This window comes from Propithecus coquereli, unplaced genomic scaffold, assembly GCF_000956105.1.
Source record: "Propithecus coquereli isolate 6110/MARCELLA unplaced genomic scaffold, Pcoq_1.0 Scaffold329, whole genome shotgun sequence".
Lineage (NCBI taxonomy): Eukaryota > Metazoa > Chordata > Mammalia > Primates > Indriidae > Propithecus > Propithecus coquereli.
The window spans coordinates 2,302,838-2,327,085 of record NW_012148941.1 but is presented as its reverse complement, the minus strand read 5'-3'; the positions used below and the strand labels follow the sequence as shown (position 1 = coordinate 2,327,085).

Genomic DNA, 24,248 nt, shown 5'->3' with positions numbered 1-24,248 from the left:
CCTTTTATAAGAAAATGATAAATACTAAAAGTTTGTATCTTGAGGTAAAACATGGCAAAACCATATTATATTATTTAGAATCCTTTTTACTAGATTGAATCTTATAAAATTGCCAATATTCAACCTGTTCTGACCTACAAAAATGGTAAGTTCATATGCTCAACCTAATAATTACAATAGACTTGCTAAGAAATCTTGAAAGCTTGCAGGAGAAAAGGGATTTTATGTTGTTCACAGCTATATCCCTAGAGCTTAAAACAGTTCCTGAAGGGTGAATCTAATTTTTGTTTTGAAACGGAAAAGGATAGATACTGATAAAAAAAAATAATGTCATTAAAATAGAAATAAAATGGAAACATTTTAAGTGCACTGTAGAGAAAGTCAATTAGGGAACCAATTTAGTTCCAGTTGGCTCAATGGAATTGGCTCTGGCAAAAGCTTAATCAATGAAAATTCGCCAGTGTTGGTGTGAACATTTAAAGCATCCATATTCATAAACACGAATAATAACATCCCAAGTGTCACAACAAGGGGAGTGAAAAACTTTCTGTACTCAAGTTAGGAAGGGTATGGCTGTGGCTTGAACCCAGCAGCTGGTTCCAAAGCCAGATTTTTTCCACATACCCAAACTGCCTGCACCTTCTTATAACTACACACCAACTGTCAAATAGAACGCATTGCTTCATGAATTATCACTCAAGATGACTTACATTACTTGTTTGAGGTCCGTTTCTACTCTTCACCTGTTGGACATTTGAATTGCCATTTTAAAGCAGTGAGTCATATGCATAGTTGATGGGGACCTGTCTACCCCTGTAGGCACTGTGGTGTAGGCTTGAGGACATGGATTTTAAAAATGGACATTTACAAACGTGTGACCTTGGATAAGTAACCTAATCTCTCTTATTTTCAGTTTTGTTGACAATTAAATCTCTACCTTCGAAAGTTATAATTAAATAAAATAGTAAATATGAACACGTGTAGCGTGGTACTTTGCACATATTAAGTCACAAAGAAGCCATTTCAACCACAGCCATGGTTATTATGTGAAGAAATGTAGTTATTTAATAAATGGCCGTAGAATCCTAGAGGTGTAGCATGTAAGCAGACCTTAGCAATGTAAGCATTTTCATGTTCCTTGCCACTCAGGGCATTAAAGAGGAATCAGCCTAACATTCAGGAATATATTTGGTTTCACTTGAAGTTCATATTTGTACTTGTGTTGAAAGGTAATTATTAAATCCGAACTCTTCCCCTATTCACCTATTTTAATTTCCCTTTGTCCATTGTTATCTTCCAGCCTCTTAAAGCTGGTCTGTGAACCGTGACGATGCAGTTAAGGAAATAGGTTCAGTCTCCTTGACATGACCAGACGCAGTGCCACGGCGCAGATGATGTCTTCCTCATGTGTACAAGACATAATTATTCTTAAAGAAATAATGGCATGTCGGGACATGAAACCTGGGGCCACTGCCTTTATTTGATTAGGCAAGAATGAATTTGCATGTGCCTGTGCATAAAATATAATCGCTTAATTTAATTGAAAGTTGGTGTTTGGTTTGCCCTTTCCCAATAAGGCAGCATCCAGAAAGATCAAAAGATGATTTATTCTAATACAGGAGGTGCAGGGAGGATTGAGCGTGTGCCATGTTGCATCTTCATTATAAATTTTATCCTGAGACCCAGTGAACAGGCCTGTTATTCTCTTTCATTATAATCACTTTTTAAAGAAATGAAGGCAGGCAGGTTTTTATGATATCACAGAGCAAGCAACAAAAGTAGTTATGCGCCATATGTTTCCTTCATTTCCACACGTGTTCCTTTTCAGTCGAAGCCAGGATCCGAAGCTTGTGACAATACTCGGGGCAGAGGGGTGGGGTGCTGTTGGGTCTGAGGGGATGACAGGCCTTGGATACTAAGGAGAGTTGGTAGTCCTCCTCGCCTCCTAGACATACACACACACACACACACACACACACACACACACACACACACACACACGGAGCTACCTCTCTGCCCAGGGCTCAGTGTGGCAATACAAAGGCCATCCTAATGGGACCCTAAGCCCAGCCAGGGAATATGACCCTCTTCTCTGATGCTTACCTTGAATGCTGGGCACAGCCTTTTCCCCTAAGGGCAGGGGCTCTTCACTCGGGATCTATGTGGAATTGGGGTTTGGGGACCCATGAATCCCCTGAAATGATATGTGCCCTCCTCTAAGAAGAGGGTCCTTTGACAGATTATTTTGTGTTTGTGAACCAAAAAAGATTAAGAAGCACATCTATTCTAGCTTTGCTCTGGATCTTTTGAGAACAAAGGAGGTTGCAAGGAACTTGGTCTTGAGAGTCAAATGGATTTGGATTTGAGTTGTCTCCAACACATTTTAGCTGTGTGGCCTTGGGCAGGCTACAAAACCTCTCTGAACCTTCATTTTTTTTCAAGTGTAAAACAAAGGTAAGAATGCCTATTTTAAGGTTATAGTGATAGGTAAGACTAGAGAAATAACAACTGCTAATTTTCTTTTTTCTGTCTTTCATCTCATGAATACAAATGACAGCAAATACTTGTTCTGTCATGTTCCTTGTTAGATCTTCCCTAATACCCAACATGGTGCCTGGAACACAGATATTGGTTGAATGGATGGTTGGATGGAGTGTCTTGGTTTAGTTTCCCAGATGAAATCTTTGTCTGTAGTGATATTTCTTCAAAACATGTATTTTCTGGGAGAGATCTTGGTGTTATAATTGCTTCTGCTGAGACCCTCCCGGGGCAGTTCGTCCCTGTCCTGTGCAGAATCTTTCTGGATACATGAAAGGTTAGATCTGCTTATCCTATACTAAAAATCATGATCTGTTTTGGGTACTTTGTCTATATTAAGGCTCGGCAAACTATAGCCTGTAGGCTAAGTCTGGCCATTTGCCTGTTTTTGTAAATGGGGTTTTATTGGAACATAGCCATGCTGATTGATTTACTTATATGACTGCTTTTGTGCTTCAGCAGAGTTAAGTAGTTAGGACAGAGACTATATGGACTACACAGCCTAAAATACTTATTATTTGGCTCTTTCCAGAAAAAGTTTGACAACCCCTGATATATATTATCTGTACTCTTTGCTATAACCTGCAGGATTGGTCTTAAGGGACAAGGGAGCTAAGACCCAACAGAGTTCAGTATCTTGAGACTTTACAACTTATAAAAGATTGGGGTTTGAATCCAAGTCCATGTGATTCCACAGCCCATGTTCTTTCACTAAATACTGATACCATTCAACTCAGCCAAAACCCAGTTGGACCAACTCCATCTACCAGTCCTGCCTGGTGACCAGGACTTACAAGGGGAGCAGTTCGGTGATGTCTCCTGAAGTCATGGTGCAACCTGGTGGTCCTGGCATTTGTCAGTAACCTGGCTCAAGTCAGCAATATCAACTGTGTGAACACAGAAGCAGGTGAGAGAGTGGAATAAGGATTTTGAAGGCTAATACTGCAGATGGCAGAGTAATACGGACATGCAGTTTATATGCAAACACAATGCTGCTTCCCAAGGGTCAACAGGTTGAGCATTTCCAAAAGGGGTTTTATTGCTGCTGAATGTGGCATCCACTCTTATTGGGTGCCCTTGGTGAGTAATGTGTAAATACTTATACATTTTTAGACTATAGCTACTGAATATATTTCCCTTTCTCTGGGCTAGTAGGCTGTGAGAATTTTGGACCTCTAAGCTTGGTCCCTGGTGCTGTGCCCTCATTGGCAGAGCTGACTCCAAATTCAAGACTTAAGTTCTTTCACAATTAATTAATCCTGATGGAAATTTGTTTCAAGAATTTACATGTGAAGTTCTTTGCTATTTCTGCTAATTCTCCATCTGCATATGATTCCTAGTTCTCACTCTACTTTTACCCTTTCAATTAATTTTTCCAAGCTTATAAACTGGTTATGATCAAACAAAAGAAACAAAATTGGAAAAATCAGCTATTCCTGCTCTAATTAACTGCACAGCAGTGTTTGTCTTGTAACTGTGACAAGCTGACAATAAGATAACAGTGACAAAGTTATAGCCACCCAACTGGATGTAACACAGTTGGGTATATCCATCTGTCAAAGGATGTATTTAATGAAAATGGCTATAGTATTAATCAATTGTCATATAAGAATGGCTATTGTAACATTGGGTTGTTGAGGGCAGAGATGAGAAGGATGGGGAAGACAGATTTCTTCCTGTTAGAGTCTGTTTTCATTCAGTCATTGTGGCCGGCATTGGGGAGTGTCTGTGACTCTCGCCTTATCTGTGGTGGACCTGCTGACGGAGATTCCCTGGGAAAGCTGGGTGGACAGGGAGGATTAAATTTATAAATAAGAAAAAAAAGGAGCTATAATTAACATCCTGTTTCAGCGTGTTCTATGACAGTGACCCTTATTTCTCCAAAGATGAAATCCTATAGTCTAACCCTGTGGCTTTCCACACTCTCTAAAATCAATGAATCTTTCAGTTTATGCTGAAAATATAAAACAGATAAAAATGGGGTTGCTCTGGTTTAAGTGTGGGTGGCAAAATGAAGTAACATTTTACTTTTGCGCCAGTATAACTCTGTAGGGAAATAATGGAGTTGATTAAAATTCTCGGTCTATTGTTTAATTATTTAGAGTGGGTGCTTCTAACACAAAGATATTTTTGTCTTTGTAACTCTTTCAGTTTATTCCTAACATATTTTAGTGCCCTGTTTTTCTTTAAACTTTAAAATATCCAAGTAGCTCTCCACGTATTTGGTTTAGTCTCTCCCGTGACACTAGGAAATGTTGCCTCCAGGTACCTCTCATTGGCCAATGCTATTGGTGATTCATTTGTATTTCCATCTTGGAAACATATTTATTAACCTATCACAAAATTTAAATCTACCTCTGGAGGGAGACTATAGAGCACATTTTAGTAGTATAAATGACTGTTGAATACTTTGAGGGGGGGAGGAATTGACAAATTAATAGAATTTCAGTTTATATTGATGGGGCAGAATGCCAGCGGTGATGCAGTTACCGCCTAGGTAAGGAAGAGGTATAAGCAAGGCATAGAAATCTACATAAATGGTGTTTCCTAGCATTGTTCACCCCGTGTGTGCTGGGTGTGAGCAATGCCATTAATTTGGGAAAGAGCAAAGCATGGTCACGGACCGGTGATAGTCCCAATGTCTGTTCATTAGTGTACCAAGTACTAATTAACGAACATCCTTGTGTCTGCTCCTCCTGTAGCCATACGAAGAAGGCGAGCTGCTGATGTGCTATCATGTCTGCAAAACGTTTTTGCTGTGCTTTCTTCAAGCCCCCATGCATTTTCACTTTGGGATATTATTTTTGTGTATGTGTGTGGTGGTGTTTGAGGGTGGGTGTACATAAGGCTTATATCGCTTGACTGCCAGCTTCGCTGAGCTCACATGTGGTCCTTATTTATGTGTTTGCCAGGGAGAAATGCCTGCTGCCTCTCCAGTTGGCTCTGGAATCCAAGAATGTGAAGCTGGCCCAACACGCTTTGGCAGGGATGCAGGTATGGCTTTGACTAAATGCAACGGGGTGACAGAAATTGACAGACCATTTTGGCATTGAAAGAGCAGATAGTTAACGTTTTAAATACTGGCTGTTTAAAGATCCAGACAGAAATTTGATTAAGCGAAGAAATAACCATAGAGGATAACAGGATTTTCTTATTTTCACCCAGAATTTCTCTGTGTACAGTGTTACTTTGTTGAGCCTTCGTAATCAGACACTGATTCATGGGGACCTAGCTAAGCCCACACAGATATGAAATATTTTTCCTGACATCCAGTTTTCAGGAAAATAAGGGATCCCAAGAAAGAGACCCTAAGTTCACATGAATTCAAATTTTGTATACATTCACCATTTGTGGTTCCATGAAATAAGAATTGTTGGTAAACTGGAAAGTTTTTTTTTTTTTTTTTAATTCTACAGTTGGGTTAGATTAATCTCTTTTGTTTCCAGGGAAAAATTGGGAAGAAAAGAAATTTAGTTTAATAAGCAAAGTCAGATGTGCTTGAACACACCGAGCATTTGTTTGTTTATGTTTTACACCAAACATAATGAGTCTAATTCCCACAGTGAAAAGGTGATGACTATATAAATACACCAACTTTTTAGAGTGGTTTTGTTTCTAAGAGACAAGCACTGTGAGGTTGAAGGCTGCAGGGGTTTGTTCAGCATGGCTGTGGATTGGTGACATTTGCCACATGTTTTTTCACATCAGTATAGATTATTTCATAGTTAGCTTTTTAAGTTTGGAGAGGTCCTTAATTCCTTTTAAGAGTTAATACATAGAATGAGTGAGAAAACAGCTCTTTTTTCCCCCAGTGGATTAGAATTAGATAATGTATATTTTAATATGCAGCAACTTTTGAACTTTTTAAATACTGTCAATAATGTTGTTAAAAACCTTTTGCTTTTCTCCAAGGTAACTGGGCCAACCATAAACATGAGTGAGAATTTGTTTTGACCTACCACTTTTGTTCCTTTTTTCCTCTTGATAGTATCATATAGATTTTCCATGCAGCTTCTCTTGTTTTTAACCCTGCAACATTCCCAGTTGCAGTACCATGTTTTTAAGGGCTTACCAAATTGGGTTAACTTCAATGACTTGGTAGGCTGTGAGTCTTCCTTTCACCATCCGCGGCTGCCTCCTGTTAACTGTAAGCACATTTTTAGGGCTTCCTTGTCTTCATTATTTTAAGTAAAAATAGCTTTGTATGTAACCTTTAACTCTGGGCTGTCCTGGATGTACTATGTGATTCTAAAAAAAATTCCTTTTGAAAGAATAATGGCAAAATACTAGGGAGTCTTAAGGATGCAGGTTTGAAGTACTTGTTTTCCAGATCTGCAATGGCCTGGTAAAAGAGGGAGTCATTACACTGGGTGAATCAGAGTTCCAAACATTCTTCACAGGCTGCAGCTCTAAGCCACATTGGAAAAGAACACATTAAACTGGGCTAAATATAAAGTTCTATGGTGGGGTCTGAAAAATCAGTTGCACCAGGGCAGAATGGGAGAACAGCTTCACTGCAGCCCTTGTGAATGAGAATTAGGGGTCGCAGGGTGGGGCAGCATAGAATGTGCCGTGATTACCAACTAAGCTCATTGGACCTGAGAACGTGAGTCACGTTACACATCCCTCTTGAGTTACTGGCCACCCTTGAGGTATTGTGTTCAGTCTGGAGGTCAGGCTGTGGGCAAGAGAGCACAAGTGAAGTCTTGTTAGATAGCATTTGAAGAAGTCTGAGGAGGTTCAGTACGGAACAGAAAAGACTTGCGTGGCCTTGATAGCTGACTTCAGACATTTTAGAAGCTTATTCCATGTGGCTCTGGGGAAGGATGAAGAAGTAGAAGTTGTAGGCATGTGGGCTTGGGTGCAATATGAGGAAGAATTTTATGAAAGATAAGAAATAGAAAAGGGTTGTCCTGTGACGTGGATTCCTGGGAGTCCTCATGAAAGTGAATATCGTCTTGTTTACATTTTTGTGACATTCGTTTTCTGATGGGGAAATACATTAAGATTTCTGGATTCATGAATAATTCCAAGATAAATGACAGCTCACATTAGGAAGTAAAAAGATAAACACCTGAAAAAATGAACTTGTTGTCTACGAGACCTTCTCCTTTCCTATGACGACGAGGCTATATTCAGAAAGGGTACGTGTGTGTGACTATTGTGCAGGGCTAGGTTTCTACTGGCATGTTCATTCCCCATCCCCTAACTAATCTATATGGCCAGCACATTAGAATTTCACTTCATGAAATTTAGAATGAATTATCTAATATCAGGAAAAGGTCTTTGCCAAGAACAGTTTACCCAAGGTTGGATGCATTTTTCTTTTTAATGGCACAGAGCATGAATTCTTTCCTAATGGCCCCCAGCTAATGTGCCTCCCAGTAAGGAAAATAATCATCAATACGTAATAAGATACAACAGAATAAGGCGGCAGGGGAGGGCCTATCTGTGATCACTGCCTTGTGCCTCTTCACAGAAGCTTCTGTCGGAAGAGAGGTTTGTATCCATGGAAACAGACTCTGATGAGAAGCAGCTGCTCAATCAGATCCTGAATGCCGTGAAAGTGACGCCTTCGCTCAACGAAGACCTGCAGGTGGAAGTGATGAAGGTTGGTTTGACGTGGCCACCGGCGTGCGTCACTGGGACAGGAACACGTTCTGACCCCCAGTACTTGTTATCTTGAAAATGCTTCTGCATTGTGGTCATGCTGGCTCATCTTTCATTTGGAACAGATGGTTATCATCCTTGCTTTTGGTCCCTCCAAATCGCCTTGATTGTTTAACAGCAAAAAAGGGACAATTTCTATAAACCAATGAGATTTTTGGCCCCATCTTGCATATCAAATGTTGTTAGGAAGTACATTTATCACCTGTTAAGAGAATATATGTGAATAGCTCCAGCTTGGAGTAGATCTGATCATCATACATATTTTGCCAACCTGTGTACATTAAAGCAAAGCAAAGACCTAATAATATTTTACTATATACTGAAATACTGGAATGGTCAGTTTGTGGGGGAGAAAGATTATACTTGGGAGGCATATGAGAGTCACATTTTTTTCTCCCTTAAATTATGTGAACCTAATCTCCCTCATTCCAGTTACCACCTCCCTTGTAGGGGTGGCATTTCTCTGCCCCCTTTCCCCTTTCGTTCCCTTGAGAATCATGACTGGGAGTCCATTATGCTGATTGGAGAGCATCATATTCTGTGAGTGAGCAGAGTTGGGCAGAAAACGATGGGAATCTCTGCCCCAGAATAGCACCTTGGTCAAAGTAACATAGTAGGAACCAACAAGATGGCTTTTAATAATGTAATCTGTCCTTTTCCTCCCTAGGGGAACATGTGTAGAGGAATATTCAAGAATAGTTAGTGTCATATAATGGCTGATTTCTTCCTGGAAATGCACCATGTGATTTTTGTCTTGGATAAGAGACTTCACTTCTCTGTCAATTTCTCCACTCAGTCATGACATTGTCTTGATGCCCAAGGCCTTACGCTAAACACGACCCTGGGTAGTGCAGGGTGGTGATTAAGAGCTCAGACTCTGAAGCTGACCTGCTTGGGTTCGAATCCTTATCCCTCCGCTTCCTAGCAGGATGTACTTGTACAGATGCCTTAACCACTCTGTGCCTTGAATTTCCTCAAGGGAAAATAGAAGTACCTACCCAATAGGATTGTTTTGAGGCTTAAATAAGGTGACATTTGTAAAGAACATAGCACAGTGTCTGGCACAAAGCAAGAGCTTTAGAAGTGTTACATATTACTGCTGCTGCCATTATTGCCTGCTGTTGCTGAATCAGAAGCTCAGTGGATGGGTCTTGGAATAGGCAGTTTGTAGTGTCCCAAGTGATTCTTAGACACAATAAACATGGAGAATGCCCAAGTCGGCCAATCTTTAAGATCTCATTCATCTTAACTCTCTTTTTTGATGCTGGTATGTAGTTTTGCCTTATCCTTTGATGTAAGTTTGACAGCTGTGCATTTGTGGGAACCACAGAGTAACTCCCTCTAGATTTGTCTTACTTCTCCACTACCTCTGTGCCGCTCTTGAAAGAGAGGCAAGGCCAGCTCCCAGGCTAATTGCGTTTGTGACTTCCAAGTCTAGCCTGTGAATCTTTCTTCTGCTATTAGGTCTCCAAATACTGGAGGGTGAGCTTTGGTGTCATACTAGGAGACATACCTCACAGATTATATATTATTCTGGAAATTCTCTGAGGAATACATTTATGTGAAATACAGAAATTTGTATTAAAAATTACAATGAGAAAGTACCTGTTCTTTTAGGAGCTTCACACAAGCAGAATGTTGAATGCTTATGTCAACAGTAACACCTGTTTTGAAAACTTGTACTTGCTTTCTAATTCCAGCCCAGCAGGGCCTTTTGCTAGCCCTGCTCAGGACAGGAGTTGACACATGTTAACTCTACTGGAAATCATGGAAAGCCTATCTTAATGGACTTTCGAAGGATAGCATCATAGACCTTGGTACTTTTAGTTAATGTCTGGGAGGAAAATCGGACGTTATCAGAAAAAAGAAAAACAATCTTGGCTGTTGTTCTTTACAATGAGATTTTCAAAATGCTTAAAAAGATAAGGGCCTTTGCTACATGCTATTTTTTTTAATTGACAGATAACAGTGTGCGTTTATCTTGTACAACATGGTATATATCCACAGTGTGGAATATTTAAATATAGCTGCTTAACAAATGCATTATCTCAGATAGTTATCATTTTCATGGTGAGGGCATATAACATCCACTGTCTTTATATTTTTCAAGAATATATTGTATCATCACTAACTATAGTCACCTTGCTATATAATAGATCTCCTGAAATTTATTCCCCCTTTCTAGCTGTAACTATGGATGAATGTGAAAGACATTATGTAAGTGAAACAAGCCAGGCACAGAAAGACAAATGCCACATGGTTTCGCTCCTAAGTGGAGTCTACAAAAGTTGATCTCATAGAAAAAGGAAGTAGAATGGTAGTTAACCAGAAGCTGGGTGGCTAGAGAGGAGGGGGATTGGGGAGATATTGGTCAAGGGATACATGCTATTATTTTTAACTACTTAAATATTGGAATTGGGAAAAATATTTCAAATTTATTTCAATTCACAACAAACCTAACCTTAAGGTAATTGCGTGTAGTATATTTTGATCTTGGACATTTTTAGCCATTTTTAGCTGCTAGAAAATTAATGAGTTAACCATACTTCACATGATGTTATTAACATTCAATAAAATTTTTGAAGATGGTTATCTGATTTTGATGGATCACAGATGAGGGCTCCCTGATCATTTCCTATTTCTGAGATTTAAAATACTTGTTTGACTATGAAGATTGATTCAAGTTACAGAATTTCTGGCTTAGAATAATAAGTTTTACCTCCTTTCTCTATGCATGAGGAATTTCTATACCAACTTCTTAGTAATCTCCAGAAGCTCACACCCCTTTATCTTGTAATCCTATAATACTTGTAATGACCCAAGTAAAACCACTTAAATAAGTCCTTGTTTTGGTAATATCATTACTATAATAAAATGGTTTTACCATATCCTCCCAAAAATTACCTTAAAAAAAAAAAGAGAGAGAATTAGATGAGTCCTCAGGGAAAAGATTGGATTTCCATTACATATGAAGGATGTGTTAATTCAGTCTTGGTGCTTCTACATGACTCATTCTGATGATAAATTATTTAAACTAGATATTTCCTGTAAAAGTCTTCCAGTCATTTTATGTAAGTATTTCGTAGGTGCAGAAAATCTTTTGTAACAAGATATGGTAGACATTTTCGAATGTTGGTCTGAGGGGATAATAAAGCTACACCATGTAGTTTTTATTTATGTCTGTCTAACCACAGCATAGAACATTTTTCATAACAGATCCTAGGTGTTATTTTTTAAAGTTATATCTGCATTTTATTTGCAAATTGGTGTCTGTTAGTGCTTATAAACGTGAGAAATTGAACCATATCACACTCTTAAGACAATGTAGCAGTTGTATTAAATTCCTGGAGAGAAAATAATATGGTTTTCTCTGTTAGAGATTTCCCTGAGATTAAATAGAAACTAGCTAATAATGAAACCCAATATTCCAGTGATGTTGTTCCCATTTAGAAAGAAGGCCCTAGACTTTTCAGTCATAGGGTTAAAAAAAAATCAGTGATGCGTGCTTCTGACAAATTAAATAGTAATCAGGTGGAATCACTTAGCCCAGGAACTATTTTATCTGGTTTTACTGTTTCACAGGAGGGGAGAAAAGGCAACTTTGATTTATTGAAATGACTATGGAATCCAAATAAAAATTTTATAGCTTGAGCAAATAAACTGTCAGAACTATAGAGAATCAGAAAGGTTTCCCTGAAGATAGATTAGCTTTGACATGGATTAGTAGGTGGTAGGGAGCTATTGAATATTTAGGTTAAATACTTGTCTGCCTTGGTAACATTTTCTCGAGGTGTGTGCCATTTGCATAAATGCCAGGCAGACTTTATAGGAGCCATGTACATAACTAATGACATCTCTGACTAGAGTAATTAGGACTTTTTTCCCTTCTTTCTGATGGATAACCTGTGGTGAGGTTATTAACAGCTACAGCTGGCTGAGTCTTCAAAGACTGAAAGGGATTACGGCTGGCTGTCTGCCTCTGTAAGCACGTGGGAGATGCGAGCATCCTATCTGGGGAGGGCAGGCTGGCTTTGGCAATAAAGAAGGTTATAATACTGGACACTGAGAAAGCATTTGATGAGGATTCTATTATTGGATGTCTTATGTGCATCTTTAGATAAAAGAAATGAATATTGGTGGAGTGCTTTACAATTTTCAAAGGAGAAATGACAGGGACTGGTCATTTAACATTTATTATGCATCAGACACTCTAGTAAGTACATTTTTACTAAGGCCACACAGCTAGTGAAATGATCTGGCCAGTATTTGAAGCATAATCCAGCCTGAGGCCAAATCTGTGCTCTTAAACAGTGGTTAGCTGCCCTTCTGAGCCTATCCTGAAAGATAGGTGGTAGTCATTACTATCCTGTTGCATAGATGACCAAATTGAAAAGTTAAGTTACAAGCTAATGAGGGGCACAGGTAGGAGTGGCTCAGAGTCCTGTGTGTTTTCTGTGTCCTCCCATGGTAATGCTCTCCCCTTGCGAGTTCTATGAGCCAGAATCAAATATGAAGAAAGAATCAAATAAGGTCTCTTTCCCACCAAATTAGCTAATGGCTCTAGGGTATGTGTGTACGTGTGTGTGTGTGTGTGTGTGTGTGTGTGTGAGAGAGAGAGAGAGAGAGAGAGAGAGAGAGAGAGAGAGAGAGAGAGGTGGGGAAAGGGAAAGAGAATGTCATTTACTATCAAGGTATTTTTATATAACAAAAGTCTAACAAATGTCTACAGAAAATATAGAGGTGACTGAATTGTAGACAAAGAGTTTACTGTTTGTATGGCTGGAGGTCCTAAGCTTCAGGGTGTCCACTTAGAACTCAGGTATTACCAAGTGGAGGAGAGTGTGCTTTTAAGTTATGCATCAGTACTGCAGTCAGTGCCTTGGTCTGGGAGCAAGAAACAGGCCAAATGGAAAGACCATTTTTAAATCCCTTCTCCATAATATTTTAATGGCAGAGTCTCATATTTTGAGAATTTATCTGAATGGTTAGTTTTGATGTTCTTAAGTTTGCACATTTGGTATTCTAGAATGCCTTAGTGAAAGAATGATTATTAGTGAAATTTGAGGCTAAAAGGGCTAATTTGTCTTGTTTCTCATAACGGAGAAATCCCTTATTAGCCTGAAGCCACTTAGACACTTTAGAACACTTGCAGCATTCTCTAGTATTAAGGAAAAATCCGGTGTTCATTGAAAAATATTTAACTCCAAAATGTATTGTTGTTGGAGGTTGATCTAACAAGCTTACAAACATACTGTTTGTGCAGTTAATGCCAGAAAGTATCTCAAATATGTGGTTCTGCTGAGTAAATGGTTCTCACACGGCCCTTCTCTCTGCTATAAGGTCGAGAAAGTTATAATAATCTTTTTCTGCTTTGCATACACTTTGATATAATTCTTACTAAGCTTTCCTCCCATGTTTCTTGACCCTTTGGTATGACTGCCTTAGGCAGAGGATACAAACATATGAAAAAGTAAAGAACAAACATTGAAAACTTACAGATGTGATTCTCCTTTAAATAGTTTACATATTGTTTTTTGAGATGAAGAGATTTTCATATTACCTACAAATTTTTTTCTAAAGCACCACCATTTCTAAGTTCAATGCCATTTGAATATATTTGAGAACCACTCTATGAAATACTTTAATACTCATCCCCCATGATCTTATTTAAGCAAGCATAAACGCAGAAGCCCACAGGACTTACTGGGGATGTTCTAGAGTTCCAAGTAGAGTAGGAAGATCCTTTGATTTTTTTTTTTTCAGTCATTTGACTCAGCAAATATTTGATTGCTTTCTGTGTGCCAGGCACCGTGCTGGACACAAAAGAGCCTGTGGTGAAGAAAACAAAACCAAACAAAAACAGAATCTTTGTTTGGAGGCTAGCAATGGAGACAGAAATCAATGAAATACGTAAATACACTAGGTCCCCCTGCTCCCGATCCACGGTTTCATTTTCCATGATTTCAATTAAATGTGGTCAATAATTGTTCAAAAATATTACATGCAATAAGATACTTAGACCACATTCACACAACTTTTATTATTATAGTATATTGCTATAATTTTCTATTTTATTGTTGTTGTTAGTCTCTTACTGTGCCGGATTTATAAATTAAACTTTATCTCAAGGCTATGTTTTGGACATTTGTTCCCTCCAAAGTTCGTGTTGACATTTGATCCCCAGTTTTCGAGGTGGGGGCTAATGGGAGGTGTTTGGGTCATGGGGGCAAATCCCTCATGGATAGATTAAGGCCCTCCCTTGGGGGTGAGTTCTTCCTCTGTTAATTCCCTCAAGAGCTGATTGTTAAAAAGAGCCTGGCACCTCCTCCCCTTCCTCCTCTCTGGCTATGTGATCGCTGCACAAGCCAGTTCCCCTTCCCCTTCTACCATGAATGGAAGCAGCCTGACGCCCTGAGCAGATGTAGATACCAGTCAAATTTATCAGAATCTTGGGTAAATAAACCTCTTTCCTTTATAAATTACCCAGCCTCAGGTATCCCTTTATAACAACATAAAATGGACTAAGACACATAGGTGTGTATGTTTAGGAAAAAACTTGAGAGATATAAGGGTTCACTACTATCTCTGGTTTCAGGAATCCACTAGGGTCTTGGAATGTATCCCCTATGGATAAGGGGGCCACTGTACATGTGAATTGTGATAAATGCAGTAGCAGTGACCTAGGGAGCTAGAAGAGTATCTACAATAGAGCCTGAGAGGGGGCAGATAAAGAACAGAGAATGCTGTCCTGAAGAAGTAGCCTTTCAAGGGAAAAAGATCTAAAGCAGAAGTAGGAATCAGATAGGCAAGGAGGGATGGGGTTGGAGAGAGGCAAGAAAGGATTGCAGTATTTGGATTCATTTTAGATGAAACAAGGCAGAATTTTATTTTTCTTTCACATAAACTTAGGCCAATATGGGCTGCACCACATTACCAGAGACCCTCACATCTCGGATCTTGTTTCTCCACCTTGCGGGCCATAGGCTTCCCGTCCCCAGCCAGCACGTCCATGCTCCAGCCACGCAGCAGGAGGAAGGGGAGGCAGGATGTCTCTGTGCACATCCTCTTGGCCAGAACGTGGTCATGTGGCAACGCTCCATTGTAGGAAGTGTAGTCTTCATCTTGGGCAGCCCTGTGCCCAGAGTTCTGTTCTTGAAAAAGCAGGGCATAGTGCTGAGTGATAAGTGGCAGTCAGCCAGGTCACTTATCACGTGAGAATCATAGTCTGGCTTGCTTTCTCCCAGCCAGGGCACCTGACACATCATCCCCTCTGTCACCTCCTGCTTTTTTCTTACTGCACTTTTCTCAGAGGGAAGGGATGACGTGTGTGCAGAGGTGTAGGAGGTTAGCTGAGGCCCAAAGGGTTCCCTGCAATGGCCTGTTTGGGGAAACTGCACACTGTCAACCCTCCAACTAGTTACTCCTCAACTCTTGACTCAGGCATGACTGGAAAATTTCACTAGTTAGTCAGTAAAAACTAATGATGTACTGTAAGAATTGTTTTTATCCCTTTGGTGCCTAGTAGAGCATCTGGCACTTGCTAATTGCCTGTTAATTTAGTTATTGACTAATGGAGAGGAGAAGAAAAGATGTAGTATTTTTCAGTAGTCTACCAGGATAAGCAACAAAGGAAACTAAATTGAGATTATAGATAATAATCTGTATGAGTTCAAAAGTGAGAAAGATAACATGGATTTGTATTTTACAATTGAGGTAACCTCCTACATCATTATATCCCTTTCATAAGTAAATTGAAGTAGGAGTGGTTCAGTTACTTGGCTGGGCTTAAGCAGTCATTGGTAGCAGAGTTGCTTTTTCAACCATTTGTATTTTTCTGGAAAGGCTTTGTAGCAGGGCTGAGAGTTGATATGGTCTTCGGATGTGTAGTTTTGGATAGGTGGAGAAGACAACTTTCCAGACCTAGGGAGTTGAGTTAACTGCAAGGTCAATGTGAGTAATAAAGCTTCTGGAAGATAATGAAACATAATGAGAGAATGGAAATCTCTTACAATAGATAGGTATTCATTGAGGAGCCTTTAACAGCCAGGTGTGTCTGCAAGAGTGGGAGAATGGCATGGTGTGACTGTCCTATGAACTTATCAATGGACTCTGTCATCGTCTTGTTATTTTTCTTCTTTTCAAAATATTTGGTAGCAGAATGGTAAGAACACAGCTTCTGGAACTAGAAGGCTTGATGACCTTGGGAAGTTACTTTATTTATCTGTACTTCACTTTCTGATCTGTAAAATGTGAACAATACTGATGCATACCTCTGAGGGTGGCAATAAGTCTTAAATTAGTAAAAATAAAAGAAATGCTTAGAACAATGCATGACAGGGGTCAGTGTTAGCTTCCATTTTTGTTACAGTTATTAGAAAAGAATATGTGTAGCATAATGATAAAATGAACACCTCAGAATTCCCTCAAATTGTGAATCAGAATATTAGGAATACTGTCACTTTATGAGTTTCTTCTTTTAATCTCTTTTTAATCTATAGCCCCCAGAGCCTAAAGCAGGGTAATTTTCTATAGTAATGGAAGAGAAGAGTATATGTCCTCACATATATTTCTGATTCCTAGAGAAGGCCCTCATATTTACTACTGTTGAATTATAGATATCTATTAATAGCTTAAAAACAGAATTTTATAAAATATTATGTATCAGTTAGCCACCTAGATATATTGAGGGTCTTAACCATTAGCTATGATTCCACGGTCTAGGGAAAACACCCACTATTTAGCTGAGCCTGTAAGTTTCTGTTCCATTCTACTAGGCAGAGTTCATATGATTTGGATATTCTAGAAGAGCTTTATAATTATTAAATGTTTCACATATAGAGAATCAAGTTGGCTTTAGCCCTTTAAAAACTCTGTCTTGAGGGGCTTGCTTGGTCAGTTCCATAAGCATCAATGGTAAAATTATCAAAAGCCCCCTGTTTATGTGGGCAGAGGCTGTGCAAGATGAGGCTCTCATTCTGGGGAGAGTCTGGGAGGGAAAGAGAAAAAAGGAAGGAGTGAGGATACTAACTGGAGCACATCACTGAAATTTGACTTCTTAAAACTCAAGCTGTGAGATTAAGTCAAAATGAGCTTGTTGCAGGTTAAACTAGAAAAAATAACTCATTGAACTTTCAAATTTGTTTTTTAGACTTTATTTTCATTGGTTTATTCAGTGAATCTATTTCTGTTACCAACAATGTATAAAACTATGTAGGAATAAAAGCAAAACATTCAGAGACAAGGGTTTATAATCTAGTAGGAAGAGAAAGAGGTACACAGTGACCAAGATTCAAGGCCGCTGTGTATGTTGTAGCAGAAGAAACATTTAATGGGAACGTACAGAAGGAGAAACCACGTTCAGCAGGGCAGAGCACCATTTCAAGGAGGGGATACGATTTGAGTTGGACTTTGGAAAGTGAGTGGGATTCAGACAATTATTTTGGGAGAGAGGTCATTCTTGGTGGAGAAGACAAGTCCTACAGATGGAAAAGCATGGGATATGAACTGGGATTAGTAAACGATGGTGGACGATGAGCCTGGAGGGGAGGTTGAAGAAGATTCTAGAAGACCTGGTCAGGGTAAGCAGGAAAGTGATATATGCACAGCTGGGTGTTAGCCATTGAAAGTCAGGGAAGGGAGGAGGGCTTTGCAGGATTATCTGGGACTCAGCAGAGCCAAGTCAGTGCCACTGTGAAATGGCAGGAGGTCCCAGGACTTAATCCAGGCTGGTGGCAGTAGGAAGGCTGTTGTGGCTGAATGCAGAAAAACGGCTTAGTGCACTGAGCTGATGCGTAGAGAGAATCAGGAGCAGCTGGTGCCTGGTGGTGGCATAGGCAGTGAGAAGGTGGGAAAGGGAAAATCCATGCTGACTGCAGGACCCGCAGCCAGAGCTTCTGGTTGAATGAGGAGGCTTAAGTGCCTAACTTAGGAGAGAGCTACTGAGTTCATATTGTCAGATCTCAAAGAATGTTAATATTTTAAAAGACTCATTTAAAGAAATACCAGTAGTTTAATATTACAGGCATTTCAAAGGAGAAAAAGTTAATTGTAAATCCCATCATGGTGACTGATTTTTGTATATTCATTTCTAATCCTATCTATGTGTTTATGTTTGTGTGTACATTGGATTTTATTTCTTCCTTTTCACTTAACTTTAAATCATAAACATTTTCCACATGGCAATACACATTCCTTTAAGCATTTAATACAATTTTAATGGTAGCATAGTTAAGAATTTTATTTTTTTCTATTATTTTCCATTTTATTCATTGCAAATACAGAACATTTCATCTATGTCTGAATTAAACAGCCATCTGTAGGCTGCCCTGAGCACAAAACCATAACTCGTATCTCATATCTTTGTTTCTATGAGAAGATATATCTTGTATTCTATTGAGATTTTGGGAGTCTATTTCTAAAACATGAACTACTTACATAACAGAACAAAAAAATAAATCTCTTCCACTCAACTTTTGGGTGTAGGTCCTCATACACTTGCTGGTCTTCATACTGAAGCTTCATATTTATAGTATTGACTCTGCCTTTCCACAGTAGTTCCTTTGTTTTTTCTCATCTTAATCGTGATGTGCTGTCACCGAGCAATAATCAAAACATAACTGACCAATCCAGTTTGTTCTTCATGGGGGCTGGAATGACTAGATTTCATCTCGACAACTAAATGGGATTGCCATATAAACACAGCTGAATCTCCTAGAATTCACTCAAAATGATAAAGCAAGCTCATATTTAAAAACAAATATAGTTGGGACTGTGCCTCATGTCTCTGAAATCACCCCAAAATGTGATAGGTAGTTTAGGCTGAGCTCAGCTGTGGTGTTCTTTTGCTCGTCTCAGCTGGACTGCTCATACGTCTTTGGTCAGTTATTGGGTTGACTGGGCTGGCTGACTTAACATGTTAACTTCCATGTGAGTTGTATTTAACTCACCCTCGTTTTGAGCCCGGGGCCTTGTGACGTATATGTAACTCACATGTCTCTTCCCCTTGGGAGCTGCAAGAACTATTTTTTAAGTTGCATATAACTCATGCACAGAAACATTAAAAAATAACAAATTTTTCATTAAATTCCAAAGGATTGTTTTGTTTTCAAAGTTTTCATTCTGTTTTCATAATAAAACACCGTGGCCCCAAGGAAAAATTTTTTTTCTGGTGTGGCTGTCATTCTGTTAAGATAACTTCATCAGGTCCACCTGAGAAGACTGGTGCCTCTCTCTATAGAGTCTCTTATTTTCTAGCAGACCAGGTTCTAAGTGAGATGGCAGTGGCAGGGAGAATTAGGAAACTCAGACCCCAAGTGTTTTTTTGTTTTGTTCATGTTTGTTTTTATGATGTCCCACTGATCAATTCAGGTTAATGGTCACTCTATACCCCATATTTAAGGAGTGTAGAAATAGATTTTATATTTTGATGGGGATATCTGCAGGAGTAATTAAGAATTTTAGAGCAAGAAGTGTTTAGTTGCTTACCGTAGTAGAGACTTAGTGGGTTTGATGTGATTTTCGTGAAATTGCATATATTCATTGGTGATGTTTCGAAAATGAAATTAGAGATTGCAACCTGGGGAAAATGTCTACTCTAGAAATAGATTCATGAGGCCTCTAGTTAGCAGTGACAGTTATGAGAGTTTGCCAAGGGAGTAAGTTTAGAAGGGAGAAGAAAATAGAAATGCAAACGGTTTGTTTATTTGTTCAAGTGAATTAGCTAAGTTCCTTATAAATACTTATATATTTTTCCTATGAATATCGTTGGTACAATATTTCCTAGAATTAGGTGCTAAGGGCATAGCCAATGAATATCAGTAACTTATTACTACTGGCAATAGATGAAGGCCAGGAAGAACCTGAGACAGGACCATAAACCAATGAGTAATTTGAAAGGTTTTCCAAACTGGGTACTCAGGAGCTCTAGCAAAATCTTGTGTTGACTAAAAAAATCTCTCAGAATTTGGGCAAGTTGAGCCAGAAAGTGATTTGTCTAATTACCTGCCATTAGTGGTAGATATTTTATGAGATGAAATAACTTGATGCATTTTCTTAGTGTCAAAATAAAGATTGAGGCTGTAGCTCAACTACCTGCAGTCCAAGATCTCTAAAGCAAAGTGAAGGAGCAGTGACTTACCCCAGATCCTCTCTGGAAGTCCTGTATTCTAGCTCTGACCCTTTTGGGAGCCGGGTAGTATTGTAGAGGTTCTCAGCTATATCCACAAGGGCTGTGGGGCATAAATGATCTGAAACAGTGGTTCTCAACCAGGGGCAATTTTGTTCCCAGGGGACATGTGTCAATGTCTGGAAACATTTTTGGTTGTCACACTGGTGTGTGTGTGCGAGGGGTGGCTGGGATTGGGAGAGTTACCATCTATTGGGTAGAAGCCAAGGATGCTGCTAAATGTCCTATCATGCCCAGGACAAACCCCCCACAAAGAGAATTATTTGATCCATAATGTCAATAGTGCTGAGATTGAGAAACCTTGATCAAAATAAGAAAAAAATGCTTATTTTTGGCATTGACATTTTAAATTTAAATGAGGAAATATCCTCTGAAATTCTGTATGTTCCCTCTGTTACCCCTCCCCTCCTTCACTCTAAAGATACACATTCTGCCATTTTTCTAACTTCAGAAGACTGAGCCTGTGTTGTGTTCATGCCTGGACCATGAGGGAAAGAACCTCTGCTTCTATTTCATGGTCTAGGTACACTTCAGCAATTCACACTCCATAAGGCTGTGCGTGTAGAAGTCCAGCGTGCCCTGCACCCCATAGAGGGGCGTTTGGTGTCTCAGTGTTCCCGTGTGTGTCACTGAATTTTTGTTCTCCTTGTTACTGAATTCGATAGAGTAAAAAAAGAACTGGAATGTTTCTAAAGAGAAGGAATTATGCAACGACTTTTAATTTTATGAAGTTTCAAGCCAATATACATGAGAGGCCAGAAGGAGATGTGTGTAAAGCAACAAAGCTAAATTCTCAGCCAGGCCAGAGCTGGGGTTTGAAAAGTGCCTGGCATTAAGGATTTCTTCTGCGCACCGGGAGAGACAAATGCAAGGCCTTCCGTGGGCTGTACTTTCTTGACCTCTAGTAGTTTATTTTGTTTGGCATGATATATAAATAACATCTGGTATTTTGAAACATGAAACCACGGTTACCCCAAGAAGTAGTTGTGTGTAAATTAAGATTACTTTAATAGTCGAAGAAAGAGGAAAAAAAATTCTTTGTTCATTCACTATCCCTCATGTCTTCCAGGTGCCTTAGGGGTAGGTTGACTCCTCCAAATCAGCTCACTTTTTCGCGATACCTCTGTCTTCTTCCCTGGGTTTAACATAATTAAATAATTTAATAATTAAATAATTATATGTGTTACAACATGTGAAATTTAGAGTTCCATGAAAGGATGAATACAGCATTACAACTAGTGTATTGAGTGACAGGCCTTCCCAGAATACAGGACATTTTCTCAGTAGAATGTTCATCACCACTTACTGCAATTCCTTATTTTATGACTATCTTCATACCAGATGTTACCTCTGCAAGATCAGGAATTGTCTACTTGCTCACTACTATATGCCCAACACCTAGTACGGATCTGACCCCTAGTAATACCTCAATAAATATTTGTTGAATGAATGAATAGGGACCTGAATAATGCAGCACACAGGTAGATGTAAAGTAGATAGGCGGTTGCAATCTAATAACTTTGGGAATCATTTCTTCACTCTTGAATCCCCTGGAAATGGCCCTGCAGAGGACTCTGTTGGAACTTTGATAGAAATGAGCTCTTCTACTCATAAATTCCATACAAGTTACCATTTATGATGGTGAGTGCAAAAGATAGGTTCTCAGCAGAGCGTAACAGGAAACATCAGGTGGGGGAACATTCTGTAAGTCTTTTGGGAGATGCTCTCTGGTTAATAGAGACAGTTTCTTCCCTGTCCAGAGTAAGGTCCTGCCAGATTGCTGGACATCCTGAATACCAAATTATAATTGCCCTAACCAGATCATCTGAAACTCCGGTATTACCTTATATGGTTGCAAAAACTGCCTTTCACCAATCACACTACCTGGATCCGCCATTCAGATTCCTGGAACAGTTTTCTTCTGTACCACCAGGGCCGTTTTACTACATTGTCTACCCATTTTACAGTAATGACTACGCACATAGACGCACAGTCCCACTGACACTCTGTGAGGCTGATCATGCATGTGGACAGTTCATAGGAGGGACTGCATAGTGGGTCAGCACTCCCCACAGCTCCCAGGGCCCAGCAAGGTGCTATATACATGATGGGCATCAAAAAAGGTAGACCTATTGCTAAGAAGCTTATACATCTAATGGGGGGTGTGTGTATGGAAGGGGCACACAGATTTAAGTAGTACATCAAAACTGCTCCTGATAAATGCTATAGAAATAAGCCTTTTGAGTTTTCTGCCCATTCTGCAGCATTAATGTTTTGTATTATGCATTTTGAACAAGTTACATCTTTGTTCTCCAAAGCATGTTACTTTATTAATGTCTAATAAATAAAATGTATAGGAATGGCGTGATATGAGAGATTTCAGCCAGGTTGACTAGAACAGTAGGGGTTGGTGGTAGGAGCAGTGGTAGGATGATACCCAGGTTTCAAATGTGGGTGACTGTTGCCTTCTATTTTGGGAATTCCCTGCGTCCCTTCCCCAAATGCACCCCAGCCAATTTGTTGTCACTGGAATGACTAGGATCTGTCTCTAATTTCATCTACATCTCATTATGTGTCTGCTTTATCTCTCTGACTTCCAATTTGCCCTAGTATATCTAGTTTTAGTCATGCTTTATTGGCCTGAGCAGCCCTGAGATAATATGTGCAAAACACTTAACACAGGCAACTTAAACTGACGTGCAATAAGGTTCCAGCCAAGCTTTCTAGCATCATATTTGGCCTCTTTACTTTCACACTCCCATGCCTTCGCTCGTGACATTTCCTTTGCTTGGTACATCTTTTCCTCCCTTTTCTCTCCAGTATCAGTGCTTTGTTCACATGTCCTCTCCTCTGCAAAGTCTGTCTTCTCCAAAGTTACTCTGTCGTCTAGCCTTCAAAGTCATCGTATAGCTCACAATTGCAGCAGCGCTTGTCACAGACGGCCCTGACATGAGGTTGTACAGACATCTGTTCCTCCCGTAGATGGTGAGGTCTCTTTTGACGTCAAAGATTGTGCTGTCTTTATATTTGTGATCCCACAGCAATTAGAACCTTAGTGAATAATGGCTTGAATTGAGTAAGGACCTAAAAGGAGAACATAAGGAAGAAAGAGAGGCTGGGTCAGGAGGATGAGCACTTGGGCAGAGGTAAATAGTGGAGTGCAAACTCCAAAAGATTTGTACTTGTCAGTGTAGATCATCTGATTTTTCTAATTTACTTTTTAATTGGAATGAGCCTAATCATTTATGTTGGAAGAGCTACCATGAGCTACATCAAATGAGACTTGTTTCACCTCTGTGAGAAGACAACCTGGAGATACGTACTATATGCACTATTTTTAAAAACATTCATCTATTTGTTCCTCTAAATATCCTTGTGAGGTGGGATGGGCATTTTAAAGATAAGGGGCTAGAGGACGTAGACAAAGTCACACCGCAGTTAAACACTGAATCACATGCCACAGTCACAGTTGTGGCCCTGATATCACAGCCCCTGCTCTGCCCTGAGCAGAGTCGCAGGGCAGGGTGTGTTCGATGGAGAAATGCCGACCATGACCACGACATGCCCTTGGGAGAGGAGTAATCCAGGATGTTCCTGGTCAGAAGAGCACACCTGTGATCTCTGTGCGTCATCATTCTTTATTCAGCCACATCTGTCCTTCTCTGTGCCTCATGTGACCACGTTTTCTAGATTCTCGTCACTTGTGCTCTTGCAAAAAATCAGCTTCACTTTCTCCTTTCCAGTCTAATTTTAATCTTTTTTTTTTTTTTTAACGCAGGGTTTCTATACACATTTTAAATTGAGGGATTACTTCTTGCACATAATGGCTATTCAATTATTAGGTTTTTTAAAAAAT

At 39.5% G+C, this 24,248-nt stretch overlaps 2 protein-coding genes across 2 annotated transcripts in view; one reads left to right on the top strand and one right to left on the bottom strand.

Moving 5' to 3' along the window:
- The first annotated feature begins 5,511 nt into the window (after window positions 1-5,511).
- ARFGEF3 (ARFGEF family member 3) overlaps window positions 5,512-24,248 on the top strand; it is a 119,964-nt gene continuing 101,227 nt past the window's right edge. Inside the window, exons 1-2 of the mRNA XM_012650498.1 lie at window positions 5,512-5,532; window positions 8,018-8,149. Coding sequence (XP_012505952.1) covers window positions 5,527-5,532; window positions 8,018-8,149 — 138 coding nt within the window. The 5' untranslated portion in view covers window positions 5,512-5,526. The remainder of the gene's footprint in view (window positions 5,533-8,017; window positions 8,150-24,248) is intronic.
- Window positions 16,025-16,460, bottom strand: PBOV1 (prostate and breast cancer overexpressed 1; the record flags this gene model as incomplete). Its single annotated transcript, XM_012650479.1, is given in 4 exon segments — window positions 16,025-16,135; window positions 16,137-16,181; window positions 16,217-16,348; window positions 16,350-16,460. Coding segments are annotated over 4 exon segments (399 nt in total), but the record flags the coding sequence as incomplete, so codon positions are not given.